The sequence below is a fragment of the Ammospiza caudacuta genome, chromosome 25 (genome assembly GCF_027887145.1).
Source record: "Ammospiza caudacuta isolate bAmmCau1 chromosome 25, bAmmCau1.pri, whole genome shotgun sequence".
NCBI classification, from domain to species: Eukaryota; Metazoa; Chordata; class Aves; order Passeriformes; family Passerellidae; genus Ammospiza; species Ammospiza caudacuta.
This window is the reverse complement of record NC_080617.1, coordinates 7,879,495-7,902,987: the sequence shown is the minus strand read 5'-3', so window position 1 is coordinate 7,902,987 and position 23,493 is coordinate 7,879,495. Positions and strand designations below refer to the sequence as shown.

General features: G+C 51.4%; 2 protein-coding genes and 1 non-coding gene across 7 annotated transcripts in view; all 3 read right to left on the bottom strand.

Moving 5' to 3' along the window:
• Nucleotides 1-884: 884 nt before the first annotated feature.
• Nucleotides 885-9,617, bottom strand: RCC1 (regulator of chromosome condensation 1). 2 transcript variants are annotated; one of them, XM_058819920.1, is made up of 13 exons: nt 9,364-9,617; nt 8,912-8,953; nt 8,540-8,588; nt 6,492-6,569; nt 6,231-6,308; nt 5,941-6,128; nt 4,954-5,133; nt 4,776-4,872; nt 3,783-3,905; nt 3,434-3,589; nt 3,015-3,134; nt 2,450-2,602; nt 885-2,076 (listed from the first exon to the last, which is right to left on the bottom strand). In XM_058819920.1, the coding sequence occupies exons 4-13, from the start codon at nt 6,559-6,561 to the stop codon at nt 1,901-1,903; spliced, it is 1,341 nt and encodes a 446-aa protein (XP_058675903.1). In that variant the 5' UTR covers nt 6,562-6,569; nt 8,540-8,588; nt 8,912-8,953; nt 9,364-9,617; the 3' UTR covers nt 885-1,900. The 2 variants fall into 2 exon arrangements, with proteins under 2 accessions (XP_058675903.1, XP_058675904.1); XM_058819921.1 differs by lacking the exons at nt 8,540-8,588; nt 8,912-8,953; nt 9,364-9,617 and adding an exon at nt 6,878-7,013.
• Nucleotides 9,060-9,264, bottom strand: LOC131568119 (small nucleolar RNA SNORA73 family). The gene has a single exon (XR_009275699.1). It is a non-coding gene; the product is annotated as a small nucleolar RNA SNORA73 family (small nucleolar RNA).
• Nucleotides 9,618-10,134: 517 nt separating the features above from the next.
• PHACTR4 (phosphatase and actin regulator 4) overlaps nt 10,135-23,493 on the bottom strand; it is a 49,561-nt gene continuing 36,202 nt past the window's right edge. For all 4 annotated transcript variants that reach the window (XM_058819906.1, XM_058819907.1, XM_058819908.1 and 1 more), the window contains 12 exons: nt 23,157-23,333; nt 22,660-22,740; nt 20,558-20,722; nt 20,062-20,421; nt 16,633-17,215; nt 15,821-16,044; nt 15,228-15,378; nt 14,616-14,671; nt 13,643-13,704; nt 12,749-12,886; nt 11,808-11,884; nt 10,135-11,236 (listed from right to left, as the gene is read on the bottom strand). In XM_058819906.1, the coding sequence (XP_058675889.1) occupies nt 11,221-11,236; nt 11,808-11,884; nt 12,749-12,886; nt 13,643-13,704; nt 14,616-14,671; nt 15,228-15,378; nt 15,821-16,044; nt 16,633-17,215; nt 20,062-20,421; nt 20,558-20,722; nt 22,660-22,740; nt 23,157-23,333 (2,090 nt within the window). In that variant the 3' untranslated portion in view covers nt 10,135-11,220. The remainder of the gene's footprint in view (nt 11,237-11,807; nt 11,885-12,748; nt 12,887-13,642; nt 13,705-14,615; nt 14,672-15,227; nt 15,379-15,820; nt 16,045-16,632; nt 17,216-20,061; nt 20,422-20,557; nt 20,723-22,659; nt 22,741-23,156; nt 23,334-23,493) is intronic.

Genomic DNA, 23,493 nt, shown 5'->3' with positions numbered 1-23,493 from the left:
TTTCATTGAACGGTATCAAATGGTGATGGTCCCCAGGGAGCAAAATTAGCCACAGGATTAGAGAGCACTTGCCCATGGCTCAGCCCGCAGTGACAGCAAAATATGGGCTTGATCCCTCACAATACAACATTCCCTGTGGGCCCACATCCTAATCTTTTGCTTAGAGGTAAAAATAAAAGTCCTTTGCAAGCCCAGGACTGCAACCACCAGAACAAACCCACCTGATGGGATGCGAGTGCCCCCAGCACCCCAGAGCTGGACCCACTGAGGCCATCCCTGATTGTAAATCCAAGTTCATCCCACGTGGGAGCAGCAGAGCTGCTCTCAGTGCCCAGGCTCACTAAGGAACCTGCTCCTGCCCAAATGAATTAAGTGTAAACAGCGACCTGGGGCTCCAGTCACACCAGGAGGTGGGAATTTGCCCCGTGGCTTCCAGTCTCCACACGCACATCTGGCTCAGCTCCAGCTGGCAGCAGCCTGCACGGACATGCCCGGATCCTTCCAGGTGTTCCTGGAGACCCAAAGATACGTGGGGTGACCCGTCAGCCAGGGTGGGAGCCCAAGGGGGGTGACAGAGATGAGGGGGACCACGCCCTCTCTCCGCCCCGCGGCTGCCACAGCTGGGACCGGGACAGCGCCCGAAAGGAGACACCTGTCCCGACTGTCCCCACCGGAGAACTGCCCAGCCCTCCAAAGCGCAGGAAAAGCCTGGGTTTATCAAAACTCCGTTTATTCCAAATTTAAAAGATTTTTTTTTTGTCCTTTCTGCCTTGATTAATCAACCAAAATAAATTTTCTTTTTTAAAAAAATCCAACCCCTTTGGAACCATTGTATAACCCCAGACACCCCTCCCCAGCCACAACCCCCCCTCCTATTGCTACAATTTGTAGAGTCCTCCTCACTCCAGGTACCTCGAAGGTACCTCCTATAAGGAGAGGATGGAGCAGGCTGGGCACAGGAATCAAGACCAGTTGGATCAGGGAGGCAACGGGGAGGAGGAGTGCTGTTGTTTCCAGTAACTCTATGCATAGCTGCAGTCTGGGTGTCTGCTCATCCAGGCCCTAACAGCAAATGAACCTCCTTCCTCAGCAAGTGAAAGAGAAAAAATTAAAGTAACAGTGTTCCCACCTGTGGGATGGATTTGGTTGGGTTTCCAAAGGCAATGGCAAAGAGGGAGTGGCCAGGACTGTGAAAAGCAGCATGAGGCAGCTGCTCCAGGCCACGGGGAGTGGGGAATCTGCTCCTGGCCTGACTGCCAGGCAGGGGCTCAGCTTGAGGGGATGGGAGGCAGGAGCCTCCAGCGGTCACACTGTGCTAGGCATCATCCAGCAGCATTCTCCCTCACCAGGCAGAATTTCCCCACAGCAGTCACAAGCTCTGGATTAGAGGATAGAGCTTCCTGGGCACATTCCTGCTGGACTCAGATCTACCTGGAACAGGCTCAGAGGGGTTTGGGGGGGTGGCAGCAGACAAATCCAGAGGTGATTTAGGTGAAGGGGGTGGAAGAGCATCCAGATGTGGGGAACATGGGGACCTCAGGGAGACTATTACCCAAACCTGATTGCAGAGTAAAGAATAAAACCCTCAGCTTTGCTGGGCCAGGAAATGTTTAAAAAAAAAAAGATGAGAAGAAGTGGAAATCCATCCAGGCACAGAACTGGGATCAGTTTAGGACCAAGCTGACCTGGGAGCTGACAGAGCACTGGGCACCACAGGAAAACAGACAAACGCTTGCAGAGAGAACCCATGGGCACCCTGTTCCAGCCACACAGGCGCTGCTGGGCCGAGCCCCATGAGCCGCCTGCCCTCCCCAAGTAATCGGCTCCCCAACCCAGGCAGAAGTTGTGGGGGGTCTGGGGGTGCTGTGATTCCACTGGGTCCGGCTGCGGTGTCGCTTCATCAGCTCTGCTCCTTGTCACTGACCAGCAGCACCGTGTGCTGCCCACCGCTGGACACGGCCAGCACCCGCCGGTTCTCCAGCTGCTTCCCCGTCATCTCCACGGGGCTCCAGACATCATCCTCCTCTCCGGTGCCCAGCTGGTAGTTAGTGCCCATTCCCCACGCAAACGCTCGTCCTGCAACAGAGGTGAAGCAAACTTTGAGCTCCCGGTTGTTGCAAAATGGGAAGGTGACCTTGCACCCAGACAGTGCATCTCTATGAGTGCAAAACACAAGCAGGAGGAAGAGAACAAGCACTTGCAACTCAACAGGTGTTCCATCACAGGCCCAAGGAACTTTCATCCCTTTGCGGGAGAAAAATAAACCCGCAGCCCACAAACAGGCCCACAAACAGATCTGAGCAGCCACTGTGCAGCTGCCCCCAGGAGATGGGCAGCAGGACCCGGCTCCAGAGCCAACCCAGCTGGCAGTGTGTGGTGACGGTGTGCAGGGCTGGATGGAGGAATGAAGGAAGTGCAGAAGGCAGGGTTCCCAAGCCCTGGCACTCACCATCACTGCTGACTGCATAACCAACTGATGCTCCACAGGCCACCGAGACGATACTGGGGAGCTCTGGGATAACGGTGGGTGCACTCTTCTCCTCTGCTCCTGTCCCAAGGCCCAGTCGGCCATACTCTGCCCTGCCCAGGCTGTAGGCTTTACCTGGAGCACAGTGGACACACAAGACAGGAGATCTGAGCTGGGCAGAAGTTGCAGCAAGGCCAAAGCAGACCAGGACCTCTTCCCAAGCCTGACTCCTGAAGGAGCATCGCTCCTCCACACCACACCCTGAGACCCATCCAGAAGGGGCAGGGTGGGATAGAGACCCTTCAGCTCCCCAAAATCAGTAAGCTGGAGAGGTGCAAGAGCAGAGCTCCCAACTGAGTCCAGGTCTCTGTTGTTGTCAGCTTCTCTTTGCTGCAATCTCACACCAACATTGTTTCCTCAAACACTGAGAGCTTGGAGGGCTCCAGCACATCACCCTCATCCCAACAGCTCCTTGGCCAGGTTGAGGGCCATGGGATTCCCCCCACCCTGCTGTGTGACTCCCAGCCCACCTATCAGAGTCACTCACCCTCAGAATCGACGCAGACCGTGTGGTGCTGCCCACCAGAGAACCCAACCCAAGACTTGGTGGAGTTCTTGAAGGACGTGAGGTTCTGCGGGGAGAAGCACGGCTCGGTGTCCTGGGTCCCTGCAGGGTGGGACGCACAAACCCGGGTGGATCAGGTCCATGGGCATGGACAGCTCTGGCACTAAGCCATCCACCCTGGGGCTCACGCTACCAGAGACCAAAACAGCTACCCAGGCCCAAAATCTGATTTCTGCTCAAACCCAGTGGGCACGAGGGCTGGGACCTAAACCCAGAGCGAGCCCCGCACCCATTTCCAGCTCTGGTGCATCCAGTGTTTAGATTCTGGGGCACCCAGCAGCTTCCCCCACCAGGCCAGGGCAGCAGTGGACTGGAAGGAGATCTGGAGGGACATAGCTCACCCAGCTGGTGATAGTTGGAGAGGCCAAATCCATAGATGTGTCCCTCACGCGTGACGGCGAAGGTGAAATACGCCCCGCAGAAAGCATCCTGGAAGCGCATTTTGCTTCTTCTCCCTCTGCCTCTGACAGGGACAAGCTGGGGGACCAGCATCCGTTCTGGGGTAGGAGACAAAGCGTTATGCAAGGACTAAGGATTTACACCCTCGCTGCATCTAAGGATCTGGCTCACTGCACGTACGTCACTGATTACACATAAGCCCTTGAACATCAGGGACTGGGGCCCTTTGTTCCTCTGCAAAGGGCAGAGCCAAAGCCAAAGGATGCACCTCTGAGAACTAAATCCACTCACCCAGTCCTCGCCGTCCTCCTCGGGTGGCAAAGAGTGCTGGCACTCTGCCCAGCTGACCCTGTTCACCACAGCCACATGTGAACAGGTCGCCATCCACTGTCAGCATCACCAAGTGGTCATTTCCTGGGACAGGAAGGAAAAAGAAGTTATGGAGAAGTCTTCAACAAGTCCTCAGGATTGAGATCCCACAGGTAAACCCCAGTTGTTCCAGCTTATGGGGCTTACTGCACTTGATACCTCAACACCAATTGTGCCACCACCTAAACCTCCAGGATCTCCATCTTCCCAATCCCAGGAATTCAAAGCAGTTTTTCTGGGAAGGCAGTAAGGACACAGGTGTGCCCCAACCTCCCCTGGGCCCAGACAAGCACCCTGGCTGCTGTGCTCAGCTTCCCCAGGCCTCATTAGAGAGCAAGTCCTCTGGCCCCACTTGGAAGGCATTCTACATCAGACTGGTCAAATATTAACTCAATATGTGAATCTGTTGGGGCTAAGAGGTTTGTTCTCTGAAAGAGTCAGAGATCAGCAAGTACACCCTTGTATCAGGCTTGGAACAAGCCAACAGGGAGGAAAAGTTCATGGACGTTCCTCAAGGGTTGTGACAACCTTGTGTACCTGCCTGACCCTGCACGCCCCAGAGCCCTGCTTGTGGAAGGGGCTCACAGCTGGTCTGTGAGTCAGAAAGAGTTAGATGAAGAAGAGAAGCTGCTAAGAGTCGCCTTTGCCCCTGAAAGGAGTCCTACTGATGCTGTCAGCGTGGAAAAGGAGAAGAAAAGATAAACAAGGGGTCCTGCAGCTAGATCTTGACAGAAAACAGTGGTGTTGACCGCCTTGCAACAATGAACATTATGTTGATTTATTGTGCCCAATGAATAGGTATAAACTTTGTGAGAGCATATAAAGACAGCATGCTGCTAAAATAAAAAAGAGAAGCTTTCTTAAATACACGGTGTTCTTCTGTTTGTTAGGACCATCTCAACAACACCTACTCACCTGAAACTATTTTAACAACAGGGGTATTGAGCTGGAGCAGCAGAGGACTGGAGCTTGTCTTCATGGGCTCCAGCAAGCCGATCACTCCATTGTTATCCTGAGGGAAGAGAGACACAGGGATCAGCCACAGAAGCAGCAGCCACCAGTGGAGCTTCCAGTATCTGAGGACTCAGCGTACCCGGAAGGAGCCCCAGACAAAGACCCTGCCATCCTCAGTCAGCGCGGCCGTGTGGCTGTCCCCCGCCGACACCTGCACCACCTTCTCCTGCAGCTCCACCAGCCCTGGAGAGCTCTCAGACCCTTCAGCCGAGGTGTCGCGTCCCAGGGCACCTTCATCATTGCAGCCAAAGGTGTAGATCTGCAGATTGGGTGCAAATGGTCAGGATGGAGCACAGAGGGGCAACGGGCTGAGTATGAAGTCAGAGGACAGAGAGTCACGAAGCTGAATTATTACAGAATCACGGAATGGTCTGGGATGGAAGGAACCCTAAAGCTCACTTCAGTCCACTCCCTGCCATGGGCAAGAATACCTTCCGCTAGATCAGGTTGCTTTAAATCCTGTCCAATCTGGCCTGGAATACTTCCAGGGATGAGGTGCTGTCATTTTATTATGAAGCTCTCATATCTTCTCAGTGATTTCTCAAGGGAAGCTCCTTGCAGCACTGACTCCTTCTTCCTCATAGCACAGCCAACAAACTCCAAGTCTCTCCTCACCCAGCTAACCCACTCTTACAGCACTCATCCATATTGGACACAGCTGTGGCCTGTTCCTAATCTTTGGTAATTAGTCCAGCTGCAACTCCTCAGGGGTGAGATTACCTTCTGCACTATCTTTATTTTCTTACATTCTGTCCCCCCACAATGAGGCAGCCACAGCTTCTCTGTACCAGAGCCTCACCACCTTCACAGGGAAGAACTTCCCAATATTGCATCTAAAATAGCAGTGTCACCCATCTACTCTCTGTCAGTGTAAAGCCATTTGCCCTTATCCTAAGTCCCTCTCCAATTCTCTCGTAGGCCCCTTTCAGGTCCTCCTTTTGAGCCCCTAAAATTTTGTGGTCCACGAGACCATGCTCACCCCTAGAGCTGGAACAAGATGTGGGCAGAGCAGTGGCTGATTCCTACCCCCTGCTTCAGAACACATCCCAGAACCCACTGCACTTACCTTTCCAGTCTGGCTGAGGCACACCGTGTGCATCCCTCCAGCTTCCACCTGCACCACCATCTCTGGCAGCGTGACCAGAGCTGGCTTCTTCCTCTCCATGATGTCTTCACCCAGACCCAGCTGTCCAACATTACCCTGGCCCAGTGTCAGCACCAGCCCAGGCTGTGAGCGATGTGATGGGTGGCTGACTGCGGGATGTGAGGGGGAGAAAGAACATGTCAGGGTACAAGTTTCCTGGTAAAAATCACCCCTGGGAAAGGGGAAGGAAAATTCCAAGGGATTTTTCTTACCTTTAACCTTTTTTGTCTCAGTAGATTCTTCTTCTGGCACCAGGATCTTCATTCTGCGTTTTGCTGGTGCCTTGGAATCTATATGCCAAAAAGAGCCAATGTTACCCTGGCCCAGCGTCAGCACCATCCCAGGTTGCGAGCGATGTGATGGGTGGCTGACTGCGGGGAGGGAAGGGGAGAGAGAACGTGTAGGAGTACAAGTTTCCTGGTGAAAATCATCCCTGAGAAAGTGGAAGGAAAATTCTAAAGGATTTTACTAACCTTTAACCTTTTTCATCTCAGAAGACACTTCTTCTGGGACCAGGATCTGCACTCTGCGTTTTCCCGGCATCGTGGAATCTAAATGCCAAAAAGAGCCTGTAAGGAGTCACCCACCTGGTGAACCAGGCCTGTTCACTCTCTGGGGTGCCCCCTCACACCTTAAAAAACCACCTGAGGGACTGGTGACTGAGCTGGGATTTGAACACTGATCCCCTCTCCTACTCTGGGAAAATAGAAAGTTTTCCCTTGTATGTTTTATCCATACTCTATTTTATGTGAACGTCTCCAGATTTCAGGTTCAGGCAGGCGAGGAGAGAGGGAAGGGGAAAAGAAAGGAGAATGAAAACGGGAAAGGGGAAAAGGGAAGAATCGGAGCCAAGCCGTACCTGAGTCCTCACCCCCCGCCCGGTTCCGCTTGGCCCGAGCACGGCCCCCGCCCCTTCCCGCCGTTCGAATTCCCCGCGGCGTCGCCCCACGTGGGGCCGCGGAGGCCACGGCCCGGGCCGGCGGCTCCTCCCGCCGCCTGCAGCTTCTCTCGCTGTCCGGTGGGCTGCGCCGAGGACGGCCCCGGGCCCGCCGGGACCCCCGCGATCGCCCCCGTGTCCCCATGCCCGCCCGCCGCTGCCTCCCGCCGCTCTCCCGGCTCGACCCCGCCGCGCTCCTGACCGCTCGCCGGCGCCGCCGCGCTCCGCTCTGCGCATGCGCGCGCCGGCTCCTCGCGGCGCTGCGCCCCCTGGCGGTCGGCGGCCCCGGCACTGCCCCCACAGGACAGGGGACAGAAGGACAGGCGGACTGAAGGACGGAACGAGGACAGGCGGACAGAAAGACACACAAGGGCAGGCAGCACAAGGCGGCTGGCAATACACTGCCCCCCCTGACAATAAATCCGTGTCACTAACTCATCCTGCGTCTAAACTCCGGAGATGCCTCCTAGGCCTCAGCCAGCCCTGATGGAACAGAGCTGCTGCAAAAAATGGTAATTAAACATGCTGAACAATGATAATGGAGTATGGAAATCCAGCAAGTCTGCACCAATGCCTTCTCCAGCAACCTACTGCGGCAAAGTGGAAAACCTTTTTACTCTTTAAACAGGAACTAGACCAAACTTCTTCAGTTAATTGGAGGACAGCAAACTAGAGTTTCCCCTTCATCCAATGAGATTACCCTTATTCCAGGGATTAATTCAGCTGTTCCAGTCTGTAGGCCTGCACTTGGCCATACCAGCTTTTATTTACTAATAAAATCATGTTCCAAATTAACATCTTGGCTGGTACAGCGGCCCTTATCTGCTTATCTACAGACCGTGATAGCCAGGGATTATCACCCACAGCCCACCCACATGAGATTGGAAAACCTTGGAGAAGCATCACCTTTATTTATCCCAGGCTTATGCTGGGATTTGACAGACACTCCCTGATGTTCTCTCGGGCCACGTCATGGCCGTGGACAGCACATGTGGGAAACTGCCGATGCCCATTTCAGCAAACCCACAGCAGCACCTCCCCTAACCGCCCCCATCAGCTGCACTGCTCTTGGAAAGGGCAAGGGAAAGCCGTGTGATCCCCTCGCTGCTTCCCCCCGCCCCGGGGTCACAGACCCCCTCAACCCTTCTCGACTTAGCTCTTGATATGAAGGTTTCGTGCCCAAACCCGGATCTGTTTCTAATCCAGCCCTAATAGAATGCCACACAGCACTTCTACACACTTTTTCGAGATGTTTCAGCAGCAATCATACTTCTACACAGGAGAGGCACCACCCAGAGCACAAAGTTTCCCTTAATATTCAGATAATTCACCAAAACCACACAACAAGCCATAGTCAAGTTCAGTTTATTGAGTTGTCTACTGTAAATAGGTACACATTTGGACGTCCAAGGAACCAGGGCCACCGGTTATTTTTTGCATTCAAAGCACGTGCTTTAAAAGACCACTAAATTCACGCACTCCTGCTTCCATCGCGTTGATTTCTGCGGCTACATTGTTATTACACAGTGTGCTAACAGGAACTGGGTAACCACCTAACTTGGGCAAACTCTTTAAAATACTCACCCTTTCCCACTGAAGGCGGATTTTCTTTGTCACTTTGCCCCAGCAGATTCTGCAATATTAAAAAAAAAAATTTTTCCTGCTTTTTCTTGTGGTAAACAATACACCAGTTACAAATTTACAAATACAAATTTATCTGCAGTGGTTTTTTTTCCGTCTGCTAAGACTTATGGCCTTTTTTTTCCCCTTAAGACTCAGGAATTTTTTTTCCCCGTCTATCCAAAATCCAACACAATCGTCAAAGCTAGGAGTCTCTAAACTGGACTTACTGGACACTACCCGTGTCGTCCGGAATTAAATTTTATCACTAAACCGACCCATTGTTCTAGTAATGTCTTTGCAATATGCAGAATATTACATTTTAAACGCAATTACCTTTAAAAATCGTGTTTCACTCCAACTTTATCAATTTCGGTTCTGAAAATGAAGAAAAAAAAGGTAATTTAAGGATTTGCTCAGGAGGATGTGTTTTAATGTCTCCCCCTCCCAGCTCGGCACGTGTTCCCCGTCCCACCCGGCGTGTCAGTGTTTCCTGCATGGTTTGTCTCCTCTGTCACGGCCCAAGGGCTCAGAGAAGCAGTAGGAATATGCAGGCTGCAGGCTCGGGGCCCGGCTTGCTCTCCAACGTCGTGGAAAGGGACTATACGTCACGGGCCCGAGGGCCTGCGCTCCCACGCGCCACACGGACAGAGCCGAGAGAGAGCGACTTCTCCGGATATCCACGTTGGACGTTTGCTTTAAACATTTATAACCACCTTGCCTGCCCCAGGCCCCCGCGCATCCCAGCTCCGCCGACCACGCGGCGGGGCCACGTGAAAGATACTCACGCTAGAGCGAACTGGGCAAACCAAGCTTAAACAGGCTTTGGTGCAACCTGTAGGAAAAGGAAATGGCTCTGAGCGGCGGCTGAGGCGGTGCGGGGTGACTCCGCAGCACCCACCGCCACGTGCAACTCACAGCGTAGTTTAGCGGTAAAACGGGGATAGAGCGGGCATCCGCTGACACCGCAGCGCGGCCAGCACGACCACGCGCCACAGCAAGAAAAAGGGTTTAAAGGGTAAAAACTGGTAAAAGGGTAAAAGTGAAGAGAACTGTACCTGCATGCGACCTCGCTCCTCACGGTGAAAGAGGCCGAGCGAAAGCGCGCGGCGATTTTTATAGTGCAGGGAGGCGGGGTTGAAATGCGCGCATGCGTCTCGTGCGAGGGGCGGGGACAGACCGTATATGGGCATGGGGGCCGGGGCCAACACCCACCGGAAAGGGCGGGGCCTGCCGCGCCTGCGCAATGGCTGGAAGGGCGGTTGACACATGCGCAGTCGGAAGGGCGCGAAAAGCGGCGGCTTCAGGGAAGGCGCCGCCATGGCTGACCCCCTCAGGAGCCGCCGGTCAGGCTCCTGCTGAGAGCAGGGGAAAAGACACGACCACACAAGCAGGGCTTAAGAAAAAAAAATTCTAAAATACTTTTATTTAATAATTAAAATCTGTTGTTGCGGAGACTGATATACAATGTAATGGCGGCTGTACATGGGGATGCTGTGAGAGAAGAGACCCCAGCAGATGCTGGGGCGTGTGGTCTGTGAACAAGACAAAGTTCTTCTCCCCCTCCCCACCCCAAACCCCCGCACAAGTGGCATCTCACAGATAGTTTAGTTTTGTGCATAATACAGCAGTGGCCCTACCAGATTTTTTTTTAAACCTGCATCGAGGAAGAATTTTTCTCTCAGAAAAGAAATACCATCTTTTTAAGGTCACTTTTAAAACCTATTCTTCCCCTCCTTTTGACCCACACAGTGAAACAATCAAGTTTCCAGTAGGTTTAGCTGTAAAAATGAGAAAAAGGCAAGCTTCACCCCTGATTTGGGAGAGTAAAAAACATTTGAGAGAAAGCCACAATAAAAAGGACTGACTACTCTCACAGTTTCCCCAAATTAAAAAGTTTTAAAAAGGCAACAGTCATTTTTCCTGGTTCTGTAATTTGTTAAACAAGCCTAAAGATCTCAAGATCTGTTATTAAGATCACAGCAAGTGTGAGAGAGTGCAGAGCATTTATACATATGTAGGGGTGGGGTTTTTTTTCCTTTTTTTTTTTTTTTAACAAAAAGACGCAGCATATGTTAATATCTACACAATTCCCTTCCAGGACAACAAACTGTTGGTCAGTAGTGATTCAGGGCATTAAGGACATGACAAAAAAGCAAAAGCCCCAAAACATAGCGAGTGCCACGTCAGTTGTCTGCCAGGGTTCTCTGTACACAGCTAATATACACACATTTGCTTCTGAGCACATGCTCTCCTCAGCTTCCCAACATCAGAGCTGCCTTTGTTTTTAATCTCCCTTCCTGAAGGAAAGGAGAAGGAAATGAGGAATTGCACTCCCCAAGACAAGTCTGTGCAGCTTGGGGAGGAAGGGGTCGCTCCCCTGGGCACGGTCTCCTGGCAGAGTCGTATTGCTGAGCCACACGAGGTATAGTGTCACTTCCAGCCTGATGGCATGAGAGATGTGTTTGTTCCAGTGAAATGCTACATTCAGACAGGATTCCCCTTCCCTGGCCGAAAGCCCTTTTCCGGATGTGTTTGGAAGGCAAATCTTGGAAGAGCTGAGGTTCCACCCTCACTGTATTGCCTGGGAGAGGGACGCAGAAAACTTCCAGCCCTCGCGGGTTTCTTGCTCCCTCCTTGGAATATTATGGTCGATGGTATCTGAAAGCCAAGTGAAAAATCTGAGTGCTATCCTTGGAACTCAGGCTAAATGGTTACTTGGGGCACTACAGATGGCCAAAGAGAGTAAATTGAACTATTATCTCGGAACCTTCAGCCTTCAGGGAAGCCGTGAACATCAAATAATTTCACTTCCTGTGCTCTGCACTCAACTTTGCCACACAGAGCTGGAAGGAAAGGCATCACTTGGGCCACGATCCAGACCTGACTACACAGATTACATCCAAGGTCACTCATTAGCAAGTTGTTTTGTGGCTATGGCTGCATATCTCTAGCCCCAGAAAAGCTCACTCCAGTTGCAGCTTCACACTAGTTTCAGATGGTCACTGAGCCTCCAGGATGGAAGCCCCAGTTTAAGGAAAACCAACCCACTTTGTGTCTGCTGCTGCTCCAGTCACCCGCCAGGACTCAGACAGAAAAGGACATTCCATCTCCAACTGCTGCACAAATAATTCTTCTAAGGTTTTAGCGTTTTGCCACTGAGTACTGTCCTTGCAGCACAGCTCTGACAGCTCTAAAAAGGTGGAAAACTCTTATGTTAACACATTCTCACCTTGTGAACTGCTTGCTCTCCTCGTGCACTTCCATTTCACAGCTCTTAAACTCATTCAGCTCCTTCCTGATGGCTGCCTGCACAGAGAGGGAGATATTTTGGAAAGGGCTCAGAGAAAGATTGGAGCAGCCACCCCAGTTTTCACAGTCCATTAATGCCAAGCTGAATTTAATCTGCCCTCCCCGATGGGGACTGGGCAGTGCCCAGAGGTGGCCTGGGAGGACAAGGACAGGTAGTTCCCTGCCAGTTTCTTGAGCCTGCAGGGAACTGCACTGCCATGACCAATACTCAGCATTCTTGCTGGGGCTGGGGAAGGGTCCGGGGCACCAGGAGCAGCTGCGCGGGGTGGGGAAGATGAGCCTGGAGAAAAGAAGGCTCAGGGGGATCTTCTCACTCTCTACAACTCCCTGACAGGGGGTCAAGAGAGCTGGGGGTTGGTCACTTCTCCAGGTAACAAGTGACAGAACAAGGGGAAACTGCCTCAGGCTGAGGCACAGGAAGTTTAGATGAGATACAAGGAAAAATTTCTTCATAGAAAGGGCTGTAGTGGAATCACCATCCCAGGAACTGTTCAAAAATGTGCAGATGGGGCACCTGGGGACATGGTTTACTGGTGAAAATGGTGGTGCTGAGTAAACAGTTGGACTCAATCTTCAAGGGCTCTTCCAACCTTAACGATTCCATGATTTTATCATTCTTACATCACTCAGAAACTGAGGCAGAAGCCATGCAAGGCTTTCAGACTGCACCCACCTGGGCTCCACCTTGCCATGAGGCAGCAGGAAGCAGAGATGGGGCAGCACATGCAAGTGAAGGCACAGAGGGAAAGGTGAAGAGGTGAAGCCAGAGGAACAGAGCAGATCATCTTGGCTCACACCCGTTTGTGTGGGCCACCTTGGCTGGCTCCTCTTCCCACGTGGGGACAGGAGACTCTCTGTTACCTTGTCAGCTGGAGTCAGCTTTGTCCATGGCTTATCTGCTCGCCGGTCATAGTCTTGAGCATCTGTTACTTCCACATATTCATTAAACCTCAGGATCTTCCTGGCCTGCAGCTCTGCCACTGTAGGCCTTTGGCTAAGCTGAACACCAGGAAAAACAAAGGAGGTTAGTCTGAGCCTTGTCCACACAGCAGATCCAGGACTAAGCACCCCAAGCAAAACTAAAACTAGTTCCCTCACTGTGCCTTAAGCACAGACACTACCAGATCCTGCCTGCAAGGGAATAGGTAAACCTCTAACAGACTGGATACTCGCACTGGGATCACAAAGCCAGGCTAGGGCAGAACCTGGGCCGCACGGTCATGGAGGAGGACACTGAGGGTTGTGGGGACAGCCGCTACAAGGGCGAGCCCTGCATAACAGCCCTAAACGCAGCTTCAGCAATGGCAGCACTCACACTTCACACCCACAGGCCTTGGGGGAGCTTTTCCCAGCCATGAGCAACAATCACAAGTAACTTGGATGTAACAGCTAAAAGCAGCTGTTACTTTAGAAATGGATTTCAGGGAGCCTGGTGTGAAGTGGTGGCTGCTGAAGCACTGTGTTAAAGCAGCCAGGCCAGCAAACCTTTGAAGTATCAGGTGCCAAATTTAGTTCTCATCTCACTTGTTACGCTCACTGCCAGCTCAGATCCGTCACTGACAAAAACACGGCCCTGGTGCCAATGGCTCACCGTGGGTGACAGTCCACATTCCAAAGTCAGTGCAGTGCGAGGGCACTGGGGACACTTGCACAAGAGCCCCGCTCTTGGCCCACAGCACGGCACCTGCAGCGTGCTCAGGGCCCCCGTGCCCGGCAGCCCGGCCAGGTGGCTGTCACCACAGGAGCCAGCAGTACCTTTCTGGTGAGCCGGCGCTTGATCTCCCGCTTCTCAGCTTGACGGTCAGCTTCATTTTTCGCTGCCAAGGCGGAAAAAAAAAACATTTTTCATGTAAGCATCAGGCTTTGAAAAGTGCTTTCTAGGCTTGAACAAAGGACAGTATTGAGCTGGATCACATTATCTACAGATCTAAAGATTTAGGACAGGCAGAGAGTGCAGTACAACTCGATACCCTGTGTCACCTCCTGAACTGGCGGGGCAAATATGCCCCTTACACAGCACCAATTAGTGATTCACCTCAACGATTTAGGGCCATATCGCCAAAATACATCCAAGCCACTGTGCAGTCTGCTCCTTCACAAAGCTATTACAGTTTAAAAGAAAATAACAGCACAGATAAATATTTTAAACGGAAACTTCCTGAACTGACATTCACATTTCCTCAAGATGTTTATTTATAACTTTTGCAGAACAAGATATGGCCAAGAGAAACAGTCCTGACTTTATGATGCACTGCTGCTTTAGAGATCATGCAAGGCAATGCTGTAATGTCTGGAACACAGAAGTCCAGCCCAAACAAAAATACCTTTCACAGTCCTTGCTGTGTAACAGCAGAGTCTGAACCAGCCCACACACTCTTCTCTGAGGTGGCAGGCATGAGACAGCTATTCCATCCACAATCACATGATCACAGAATGGGTTTGGTTGGAAGGGACCCAGTCCCACCCCCTGCCATGGGCAGGGCACCTTCCACTCTCCCAGGTCACTCCAAGTCCTGTCCAACCTGGCCTTGGACACTTCCAGGGATGGGGCAGCCACAGCTGCTCTGGGCAACCTGTGCCAAGGGCCTCACGACCCTCACAGGGCAGAATTTGTTCCTAACATCTACTCTAAATCTCTTTCAATTTAAAACCACCCCCACCCGATACATAAAGATGTTAAAGGCAAACTTATGGTATTTCTCAGGACCACCAGAGAAATGCTACTCACGCTGAAGAATGTTCCTCTGTTCCAGTTCTTCTGCAGTTGGCCTCTGACTCAGTCGCCTGAATAGAAGTGTGACAAGTACAGCATGTTGTATCTGGTCACTCATCAATAGCAGATGAAGGATGAAACTGCCTGGTTTCAGTGCCCTAGACAGCCTTCTCCACACTCCTCACTCACCACTGAGGATCACTGCTGCCCTGTTTCACACTATGCTCTTGTCAAACAGCTGCTCAGCCACTGGCACAGCTTTGGGAAGGGCTGTGGGCTCCCCAGCTCAGAAGCAGCTTTGCAAGGAGCTCAGACAGCAGAACCTGGACTGCCACCAGCACCCACCCTGCATCCATCCACACCTGTGTTTTACATGTCTGTAATCCTTGAGATTTTCCCCTCTCAGTCCATTTAACCTCTGGAAACAGGGGCCTGTCAGGGGGATATTGTTAACTCCAGGAAGAACTCCCAACTTTTCCAATGAAGGAGGAACAGCAACACAACCTCCCAGCCCTACTCCAGCTGCCATGCCCAACCACCACCCTATTCCAGCACAAGCTGCTTGGACAAGGCACCAACTTTGTGCAATCCCACTCCACACACACTGATCATCATCATCATCTGTACCTGATCAGGGTTGTCCCAATCTGGTGACGGATTTCGTTCCACTCCTCCTTGCTCTTCCGAGGGAAGATGCTCTTCTCCTCCTGTGGTGCAGTGGTGTTCCCCAGCTTTATAGCAAGCGTATCTTTCCTTTTCACTTTGTTGGCCAGCGTGCCTGTGGAGAGGGAGAGCAACAGGATGCAGCTCAAGGCTACCGAGCCTGCCACAGCAGTCCCAGCCCTGTGCCCCTCCCTGAGCGAGAGCAGTCCTCTCTCCTTGCTCTTCCCAAGCTCTGCACTCACTGCACAGCAGCAGCAGACAGCATTTTTTGTGTGACACCACATGCTCACATAATGCTGTCCCACCTGAGCGGCTGGGACAGCACAGGCTGTCACAGGAGCCATCAGGAACTGAAGGAGTGCACTCAGCAGGTGATTGCACAGGTTTGGCGGCAGAGGCTTGGAAAAAGCAAGGCAGAGGACATGTGCTACATCATGCAACCAAGAACCAGCTGCTTTGAGGCGCTGTGGGACCAGTGCTTTGATCCAGATCTCAATGCAGCCAGGAACGAGTTCAGCACAGCAATAAAAATGACACCTGCAATGTCAAAGCCTTACTGTTATGGCTTTCATCTTCTTCCTCATCCTCATCATCTTTATACAGGATGGGCCCCTCCGAGTCAGAGTCGCTCATCCCTTCGTCTCCTTCCTGCTCCTCCGGGAGGACCTGGGGTACCAGTGTGGGGATGACTGTGACAGATGGCACATCTCCAATATACACACGAGGACCTGAATTCTGTTCCTCTTCCTGGTCATCATCTTCCTCTTCCTCATCGTCTGGACTAACAAAAAGCACGCTATTACACCTCTGAACACTTGGCACAGGGCCTGCAGAATATCCCTAGAATCAATATGCCCTTAGCTCTCCCCTCAGGGAAGCCCAGAAACCAGAGGTGCAAGAGCCACTGCACCGTCCCCTCTCTTCAAAGCACAGGGAGCTCTGGCCAAGGAAATGACAGAGGCAGGTTCTGCAGAACCAAACTGCCGTCTGACCCCACGGCTTTGTGACTTGGAGATTCAGCTCTGCTACAACACAAGACAGTTCTTTTCCCACTTATGTTTAGCAAAATGAAAGGCTAAGGAAGGCCACAGATGGATGGAATCCGGGACCTTGTTTGATCTCGGTGCAGTTACAGATGGTCCAGGCCCGGATTCCTGGCATCAGCCTGTGTTTGTAGTCTGGAACCCATTTCCCTTTGTGAGCAATAAAATCCCACAGCCAGGAGTAATTTCATGGGGAAGATGCTCTGGTTCTTAAGAGCCTGAAACACAGATTTGGACAACAGGGAAAATGGTTTCAGCAGAGACCTAAGCCCTGTCCAGCACTGCAAGAGCTGGGAGAGCCGGCACACAAACAAGGAAGTACTCACACTTTGAGCATCTCAATGGTGACAGGCAGGGATCTTGTCCTGCCCAGGGTGCCACTGTCTTCTCCAAAACCATCGTTCTCAAAGAGCAACGAGTGAGCCCTGTGGGACCCCTCGGGAGGTGGGGTGACAGGCAGAGGGCTGGCCAGAGCCTGCTGGATACGAATGTGCAGTGGGATTTGGGGCAGGCGAGGCAGCACGTGGGGTTCACCAAAGCCTTGTTCTGCTGTCCTCTTTGACGCCTCCACGGACCTGAAGTCTTCAGGAAGAGGAGGAGGAGGAATCTCCTTGGGCAGGTCCAGGGAGCACGGTGGGTCCAGGACAGGGGTGGAGGTGGGCACGGCCAGGCGTGGAGGTTCAGGGGGCACGTGGGTGGGCAGCGGCGGCGAGGGCGAAGGTGGTGGATAAGCTGAGGTCACGTGCACTGGGGTTGGTGCAGGGCAGCTCCCTGGCACTGTCCTGTCATTTGGGGGCTTAGAGGTGACAGCCTCTGACGTGTTGTTAGGCAGGAGGCCTCTCTTTGGGGGGAGAGGAGGGGAAGGCTTGGACAAGGCTGTACCACCGGTCATTACTTGGGAAAGTTCAGCTGAAAATAAAAACCACAAAAGCCACAATGTTTAACGGTGTATTTTCCAGATAACCTTCACCAGTGTGGAAAAAGCACGGCAATGCACTCAGACTAAGCGTTCTCTGCTACCTTTTATTGGAGTATCATACCAGAAATAGCCAGGTTACAAGGCCCTAGTTTGTCCTTCTAGCAGCAAAGGTAAGACTTGGGAGAACAGCCAAAACCAAGCAGGCTGAGACAGGTTTGTGCATCCTGCTGCTTCAGAGAGAGAGAGAAATGGCACCAGCCTTTCAAAGACAGCACAGGAGCCTGCCCAGGAATGCACTTATGTGGGCACTTTACAGCTCTATTTACAGCATAAAAGGAATCCAAGACATCCAGGACCCCCCAGATTTCAGTTGTGTTAATGGCTCCCCTGCACATTAAAGAACTTCTTGGGAAGACTCAAAAAGTCTTAAAGTCTTATTTTTTGCTCTGAGGCAAAAATCAGCACAGCTGCAGGCAGCAATGTGCGTCCCCCTCTGTGTTCATCCATCAGACCCAGCCCAAGAACACCCCGCTGCCAGCAATCCTCAGGATGAGGTTCTGCTTCACTCCCTCTGATCTCTGTTCCTTAAGCCCCATATAAACTCATCTGTCACTAACAGAAAAACTTCAAAAGATACCTAAAGCCTTTAGTCTTAAATATTTGCCGATTGATGGAGAAGAAAGAAAGAGAGACATGAAAAATGCCTCCAGTGAGCACTCACAGGATCCTCAAACGCCCCTCTGTTCCTAGGGAAATTGCAGCAGTAAAGACTGCTGTTGCTTTAGGAGTTTGCAGTTTTTAACACCCATGTACCCATGGCTTCTGGGGCTTGTAGAGGCTTTGCCTCAAGTGCCCGAGACTCGCTACACATTTCCCTGGAGCGGGTGACAGCAACACCTGGATGCCCTCAGAATAGAGCTGGGGGAATCTGAGGTGCAGACACCACGAGAGGGTGCTGCAAGTGGGAGAGTTTCCCAAGATAAGGCCACATAACTGGAGAGAGGTGGGCACATTTGTGAGATGTTTAGCATTTTTAGACTTTCTCCTTGTAGATTAAGGGCCAGATTGTGCAAAACAGGGTGTCCTCAGCTCCTGCCCAAGGGACTCCAGTGTCTCCTGAGCAGTGCTTCAAGCCTGGCAGGACCTCTGGGTGAGAGCAAAATTTGAAAGGGACCAAGGAGCTAGCAGAAAGAAGCGCTGCTTGAGACACCAGAACTGCTCAGGGAATGAGCATCTTGAGGACAAACAAAGGGGCGACCTGCACAGTAACTCCCTCCCAGTCCTCAGGCTGTGAGAGTGGCACAGAAGGACACCCCTGGAGTCAGAGCAGGCACCAAAGAGCCCTGGAGAGCTCACAAAGCCAATCCCACTCCTGCTGTTCAACAACAGTGACAACACAAGGCTCACACAGCAACACCACAGCTCCAGCTCCCCTGTGCCAGACAAGAGGGCTGTGGAGCCTCCTCTACATATGTGTTCATACCCAGGGAACCAAAGAGAACTGCTGGTTCTCTCCTCCCCTGCCCACCCCAGCCCATGCTGCTGGGATGAGGCAGGATGGCTCCAAACACCTTGGATACACTGCTGTTTCCAGCCACGTTTTTTATTCCACAAGTACCTCCTCCAATTAGAGCTGGGGCATTTCAAATGCCATCTGCAGCGTGTGCAAGCAGCTTAAAGAAAACAAGAAGGTATTTCATGGAGTGCTCAAGCATGGTCAGGCTAATCAAGCTAGTCTGGCACATGGGGGTTGTTAATACCATACCAAGGTCACTTGCAAAACCTGCCAGAGCAAGGTGAGCCCCAAGCAGAGCACAGCAATCTGTCCACACTGAAAGCAGTGGCCCAGGCTATTTCAGACGGCAACTTGCACATCCAGCACTGCCTGTCAAACCACACCTGAGTAACACCTCCAGTTTCTGTGATAACAGTGCAAACCTGTCAGATTGATCTTCCCAGGAGCCTCCCTCCCGATCTGTGCTAACCTCTGCTAACCCTGCCCAAAGATTAGAAGATGTCTGTGAAAGAACTACTTGAAATGCCAACAGGCCATTGCTGCATGGAAGTCATACCAACTCTCAAAATTGCATCTTTAAGATCCCCAGAACTCCCACAGAGAACAGAGATTAAATGAGCTTTAAGAAACTCTCACCAAATCTTCTGCTTAGAAAAAATTACAAAGATAAAAACATTTAATTCTCTAAATGGGAAGATTCAGTTCAAATTACAGTTGAGCTGATTTATCCATGGGACAAGACATAGGGACAAGACTGGTATGTCAATAGCCCAGCCACAGACCTTAGAGGAGGTGCCTGAGTATAACCAGGGAAGTCTGAATTATCCCTACCAGCTCCTGCCCTAAGTGGAAACCACATGGCCTGGTAGTGACAGCCACACCAGACATTGTTTGGTGGGATGTGGATTCTTTGGATTTGTTTCTTGGTTTGGGTTTTTTTTTTCCAAAAGCAGCTGAAAGAAGGAATTGTCACTAACCACAAAACCTCATCCACCATTCCCAGCCTCCAGCGAAGCATCAACATTCAGACACTGTCTCTTAGAAGTGACAGAGAAGAGGCAGGCAGGGATTCCTTCCTGCAGGTAGCTGTTGGGAACAGGGATAGCTCATGGCAGAAGACTCCAGTAATTACACTGTTCCCAGAACACGTGTGTCCTGGCTAAACACTGGCAGATTTGAGTCCAAACTGGACTGTGTTCAGGAAAAATGGTCAGACATTTGGATGCAAATAAAAATCTTCCCTTATGAAGGGAAGAGAGTCTTGGAGCAGCGGCTCCAGAACATCTCAGTGTACAAAAACCAGTTTATGGGGTCACTTACCTATGAGTGAGTTGCTGTTTCTGTTGGCAGGTTTGGGAGGAGGAACGGGAGGCTGTTTGGCAGCAGCTGTGCTGGTTGTACTGGTGGGAGCAGAAGTGTTGGCACTGGCAGGAGCAGGGAGCAGAGTCCTGGGGGCTGGGCAAGGGGCAGCTGTGGAATTGACTGTCTTTGCTGCCGTGGGGGCTGTGCTGAAGGGGGCAGTTTTTGCAGTGCTGCTGGCAGGTATTGGATCCCTTGCCTGTACTTCGTTTGCCTCCTGGGAAATGGAGGGAGGTCTTTTTGGAGGAAGAAGAGGTTGTCTGGGAACATGTGGCTCCTGAGGTGGTTCCAGTTCAGGCCCAGGGTGGCTGCTGGAGGAGCCTGCAAAGGGAGGCAGCTCAGTTTAAGGCACCAGAGGGTCCACTGAGGGTGGGGAGGATCAGATGAGAATTTAGAACTGGTTACAGGAGAACTGGTTACAGGAAAGCCCTGAGTTTGCACATGTCTGGTTTCTTACCCTGCCTCTTCTTTGGCTCCTCCACTGGAACAGGCTTCCTAAGGCTGGGTGGCTTTGTGGCCTCTTCCTCCTGGTTGGGCAGGTTACAGACCCCAGGGCCCCCAATAGGGACAGTGTGGCCATTCTTCAGCGCAGGTGGGTTCAGCTTCTCTGGCTCTTCACCATCTGCAAGGGGACAGGAGGACACAGAAGCAAAGAAAACACTTAAAGGCAGGGGAGAGGAGAGGTGGCTGGGCTGACTCAGCCATCATGGCACCACACCAACTTCCTTCTGGCTTCTGAAGGACTTCAGCCACCTCTGCACAGGACAGCACAGCAACCCAGCCAGCTGGAGCTGAGAGCCCTTGATTTCATTATCAATGACTAAATCACACAGCACTGTAGCTATCAAGGGCTTTTCTTCTCCCTGTCCTGCCCTTGCTCTTTTGTTACAGATTAGTGTGCCCAGTGCTGTGCTGCAGCACAAGGAAGCTTTAACTGAAGCCATAAATCTCCAGCAGCTTCTGTATCCACCCTCCATCACGGAGCAGTCACCAACTCCCTGCTGCAATGCAGATTCCAGCACGAGCCGACTCATCTACTGCACATGCAATAATGGACTTTTGTAAAGTCTTCAGATTAGCGGAAGCGCCTCTGTTTTCCTCATTTCTACCCTGAATTTGGCACAAAAATTGCTGCTCAATCCAAAACATCAGCAAGGCAGACTTCCTCACTTTACCTTTGTTTCCGTAAGATGTAATGACACAGCTCTAGAATTTTATGTAGCTCACTTTAAATACTTCTGCTTTTACAAATTCTAGCATGGAGGTTCCCAGTGTTAAAGCAAGACCTCTTTTTGGAAAAAAACCCATCCAATCCAACCCATGCTTTTGAGGGTCCTGAAACTCCTAATCCCCATGAGGAAATACTCCACCATTCTCAGTAACTGCCCTGACAGGACAAATTTTTGACAGTATTACTCTCAAAAAAAGACTCAGCATCCACCTCTGAGGGGAAATTGCCTATTTGGACTGAATTTCAACTCAAGAAAACTTAAATAAATACATCATCCATTTGATTAAATATCTTTTTCAATTCATCTGCCATCTCTGAAGGAATTGGAGTGTGTGGCATCCATGCTCTCCAGGTGCTAGACTCCAGCACTCTGCTGTTCTGATTTTTGATAATCTATTCCACTGCCCTCCTCACCTTTCCTCTCCCTCCCAAGTGCTACCTCCCCTTCCCTAACCTGGTGTTATTCAGAAGCTTCCCAGGATTTCTTTTCCACAAGAAGCAGCCTCAGTTCCTGTGAGGAGCTGGTAGACAGCGCTGCCTCGCTCACTCACTGCCCTTCCCTAAAATGCAGCAGGCACAAACAGCAACAAGAGGGAGTTTCCTCCCCAGCCAGGGCTGAAACTCAAGGGATGAGACAGAGATTTTTATGGCAGCAACGGCCTCTGGTTATCCAAAGTTTTAGCAAGGGAGATGGGAGCAGTATGATCCAGCTTTCCTCACCACTTTTCCACATCACACAAATCCCAGCCAGGTGAGCGGATGGTGATCTGACAACGTATTTTGGCAGCATGATCTCAACTTGGAGACATCAAAGATGAAAGAAAAGGGGATAAGACTTCCTAGACAGCGGTACAAACTTTAATAAGCCTAGTGGTGACTATGATACCATACCATGAAGCATCTCTTGGAAGATATGCCCCTACCCAAGCAGCTCAGAATTCACCCGTTTATGATTGCTCTCCCAGCCTGAGCCCCAGGGGCAGAACCTCTCCCATTTGGAACAGCAGGAGATGGTGAGGGACAGTGTGACAGCAGAGGCTGGCAGGACAGCACAGAGGAGGACAGGATGGGAAGCGACCACAACACAGCCCTCCCTCCCTGCAGGAAGATGCTCCAGACAGGCACTGCGCTTCCTCAGCAGCATCTTCCTCCCTGAGCAGGCTGCCTTCCTCCCAGGTGGGAAAACAGACAAGAGAGAGCATTGAGAAGGGTAAGGCAGGCAGGAATCACCTCAGCAGAAAGCCCTTAGATTTGTCTCCCAAGGGTGAGGTTTGGCCAGAGGAAGATCAGCAACACAGACACAGACAGAAGTTTGTTTGCAGACTCACCCTGCTCAGGCTCTTCCAACAGAACCCCTCTTTTTACCAGCTCCTCTCTTGGCTTTCGCATAGAAATCTTTCGTTCTAAAACTGATATTAAATTGAAAAAAAGCACTCAGAAAACAGGGCAAGCTTGAAGTTCAAGAAGGTTGGTTTTTTTCTTTTAAAGAGCTTCTCTAGAGGAAATACAACGGCTTCAAATTTCATTGGTTTTGCATGAATTAAGAGGAGAGAGAAGGAACTGCATGTTCAGACCTGCATTTCACACTGCACTGCTGATTGTGGAGCAAACCCTCCCTCCCCATAGCTGCTTGGGGAACTTCCTTGAAAGAAAGGAATTAATCTGTCTGAAACTACAGCTCCATGGCAAGGTGTTTCTGGAGAGATTGCAGGTGCCAGCCCATCACTAAAGTCCCATTTTGGTTCTTGCACGTGTCAGCACTCCAGTTTATGACAGCAAGCCCTTCTCAGATGGATGGAGGCAGGGACACCCACTGTCACTTTACCTTCTGAAGTCTCCTTGAATTTGTCACTGCTTTTCTTTTTCCTCCACTTCCAGGGTTTGAAAATCTTGCCAAAGCTTGAGAACTTGCTTTTCCTCTTTGTAGGAGGTGTGGTGTCACCTGACTCCAAAACATCTACCCCCATGCTGGCATCACTTGGGGCGTGATCCCCGTCTTCAGCTGCACAGAAAAGAAGGAAAAGAATAAAGAATTACTTGTGTGCTGCAAGTAACAGCTCCCATCTCCCACCAACCCACCCCACACTGGGAATGGTGGCACACACTCATGCAGAAAAGGGAACAAGACTCTGTCTGTGGCTCCACTGAGCCCTCACATCAGC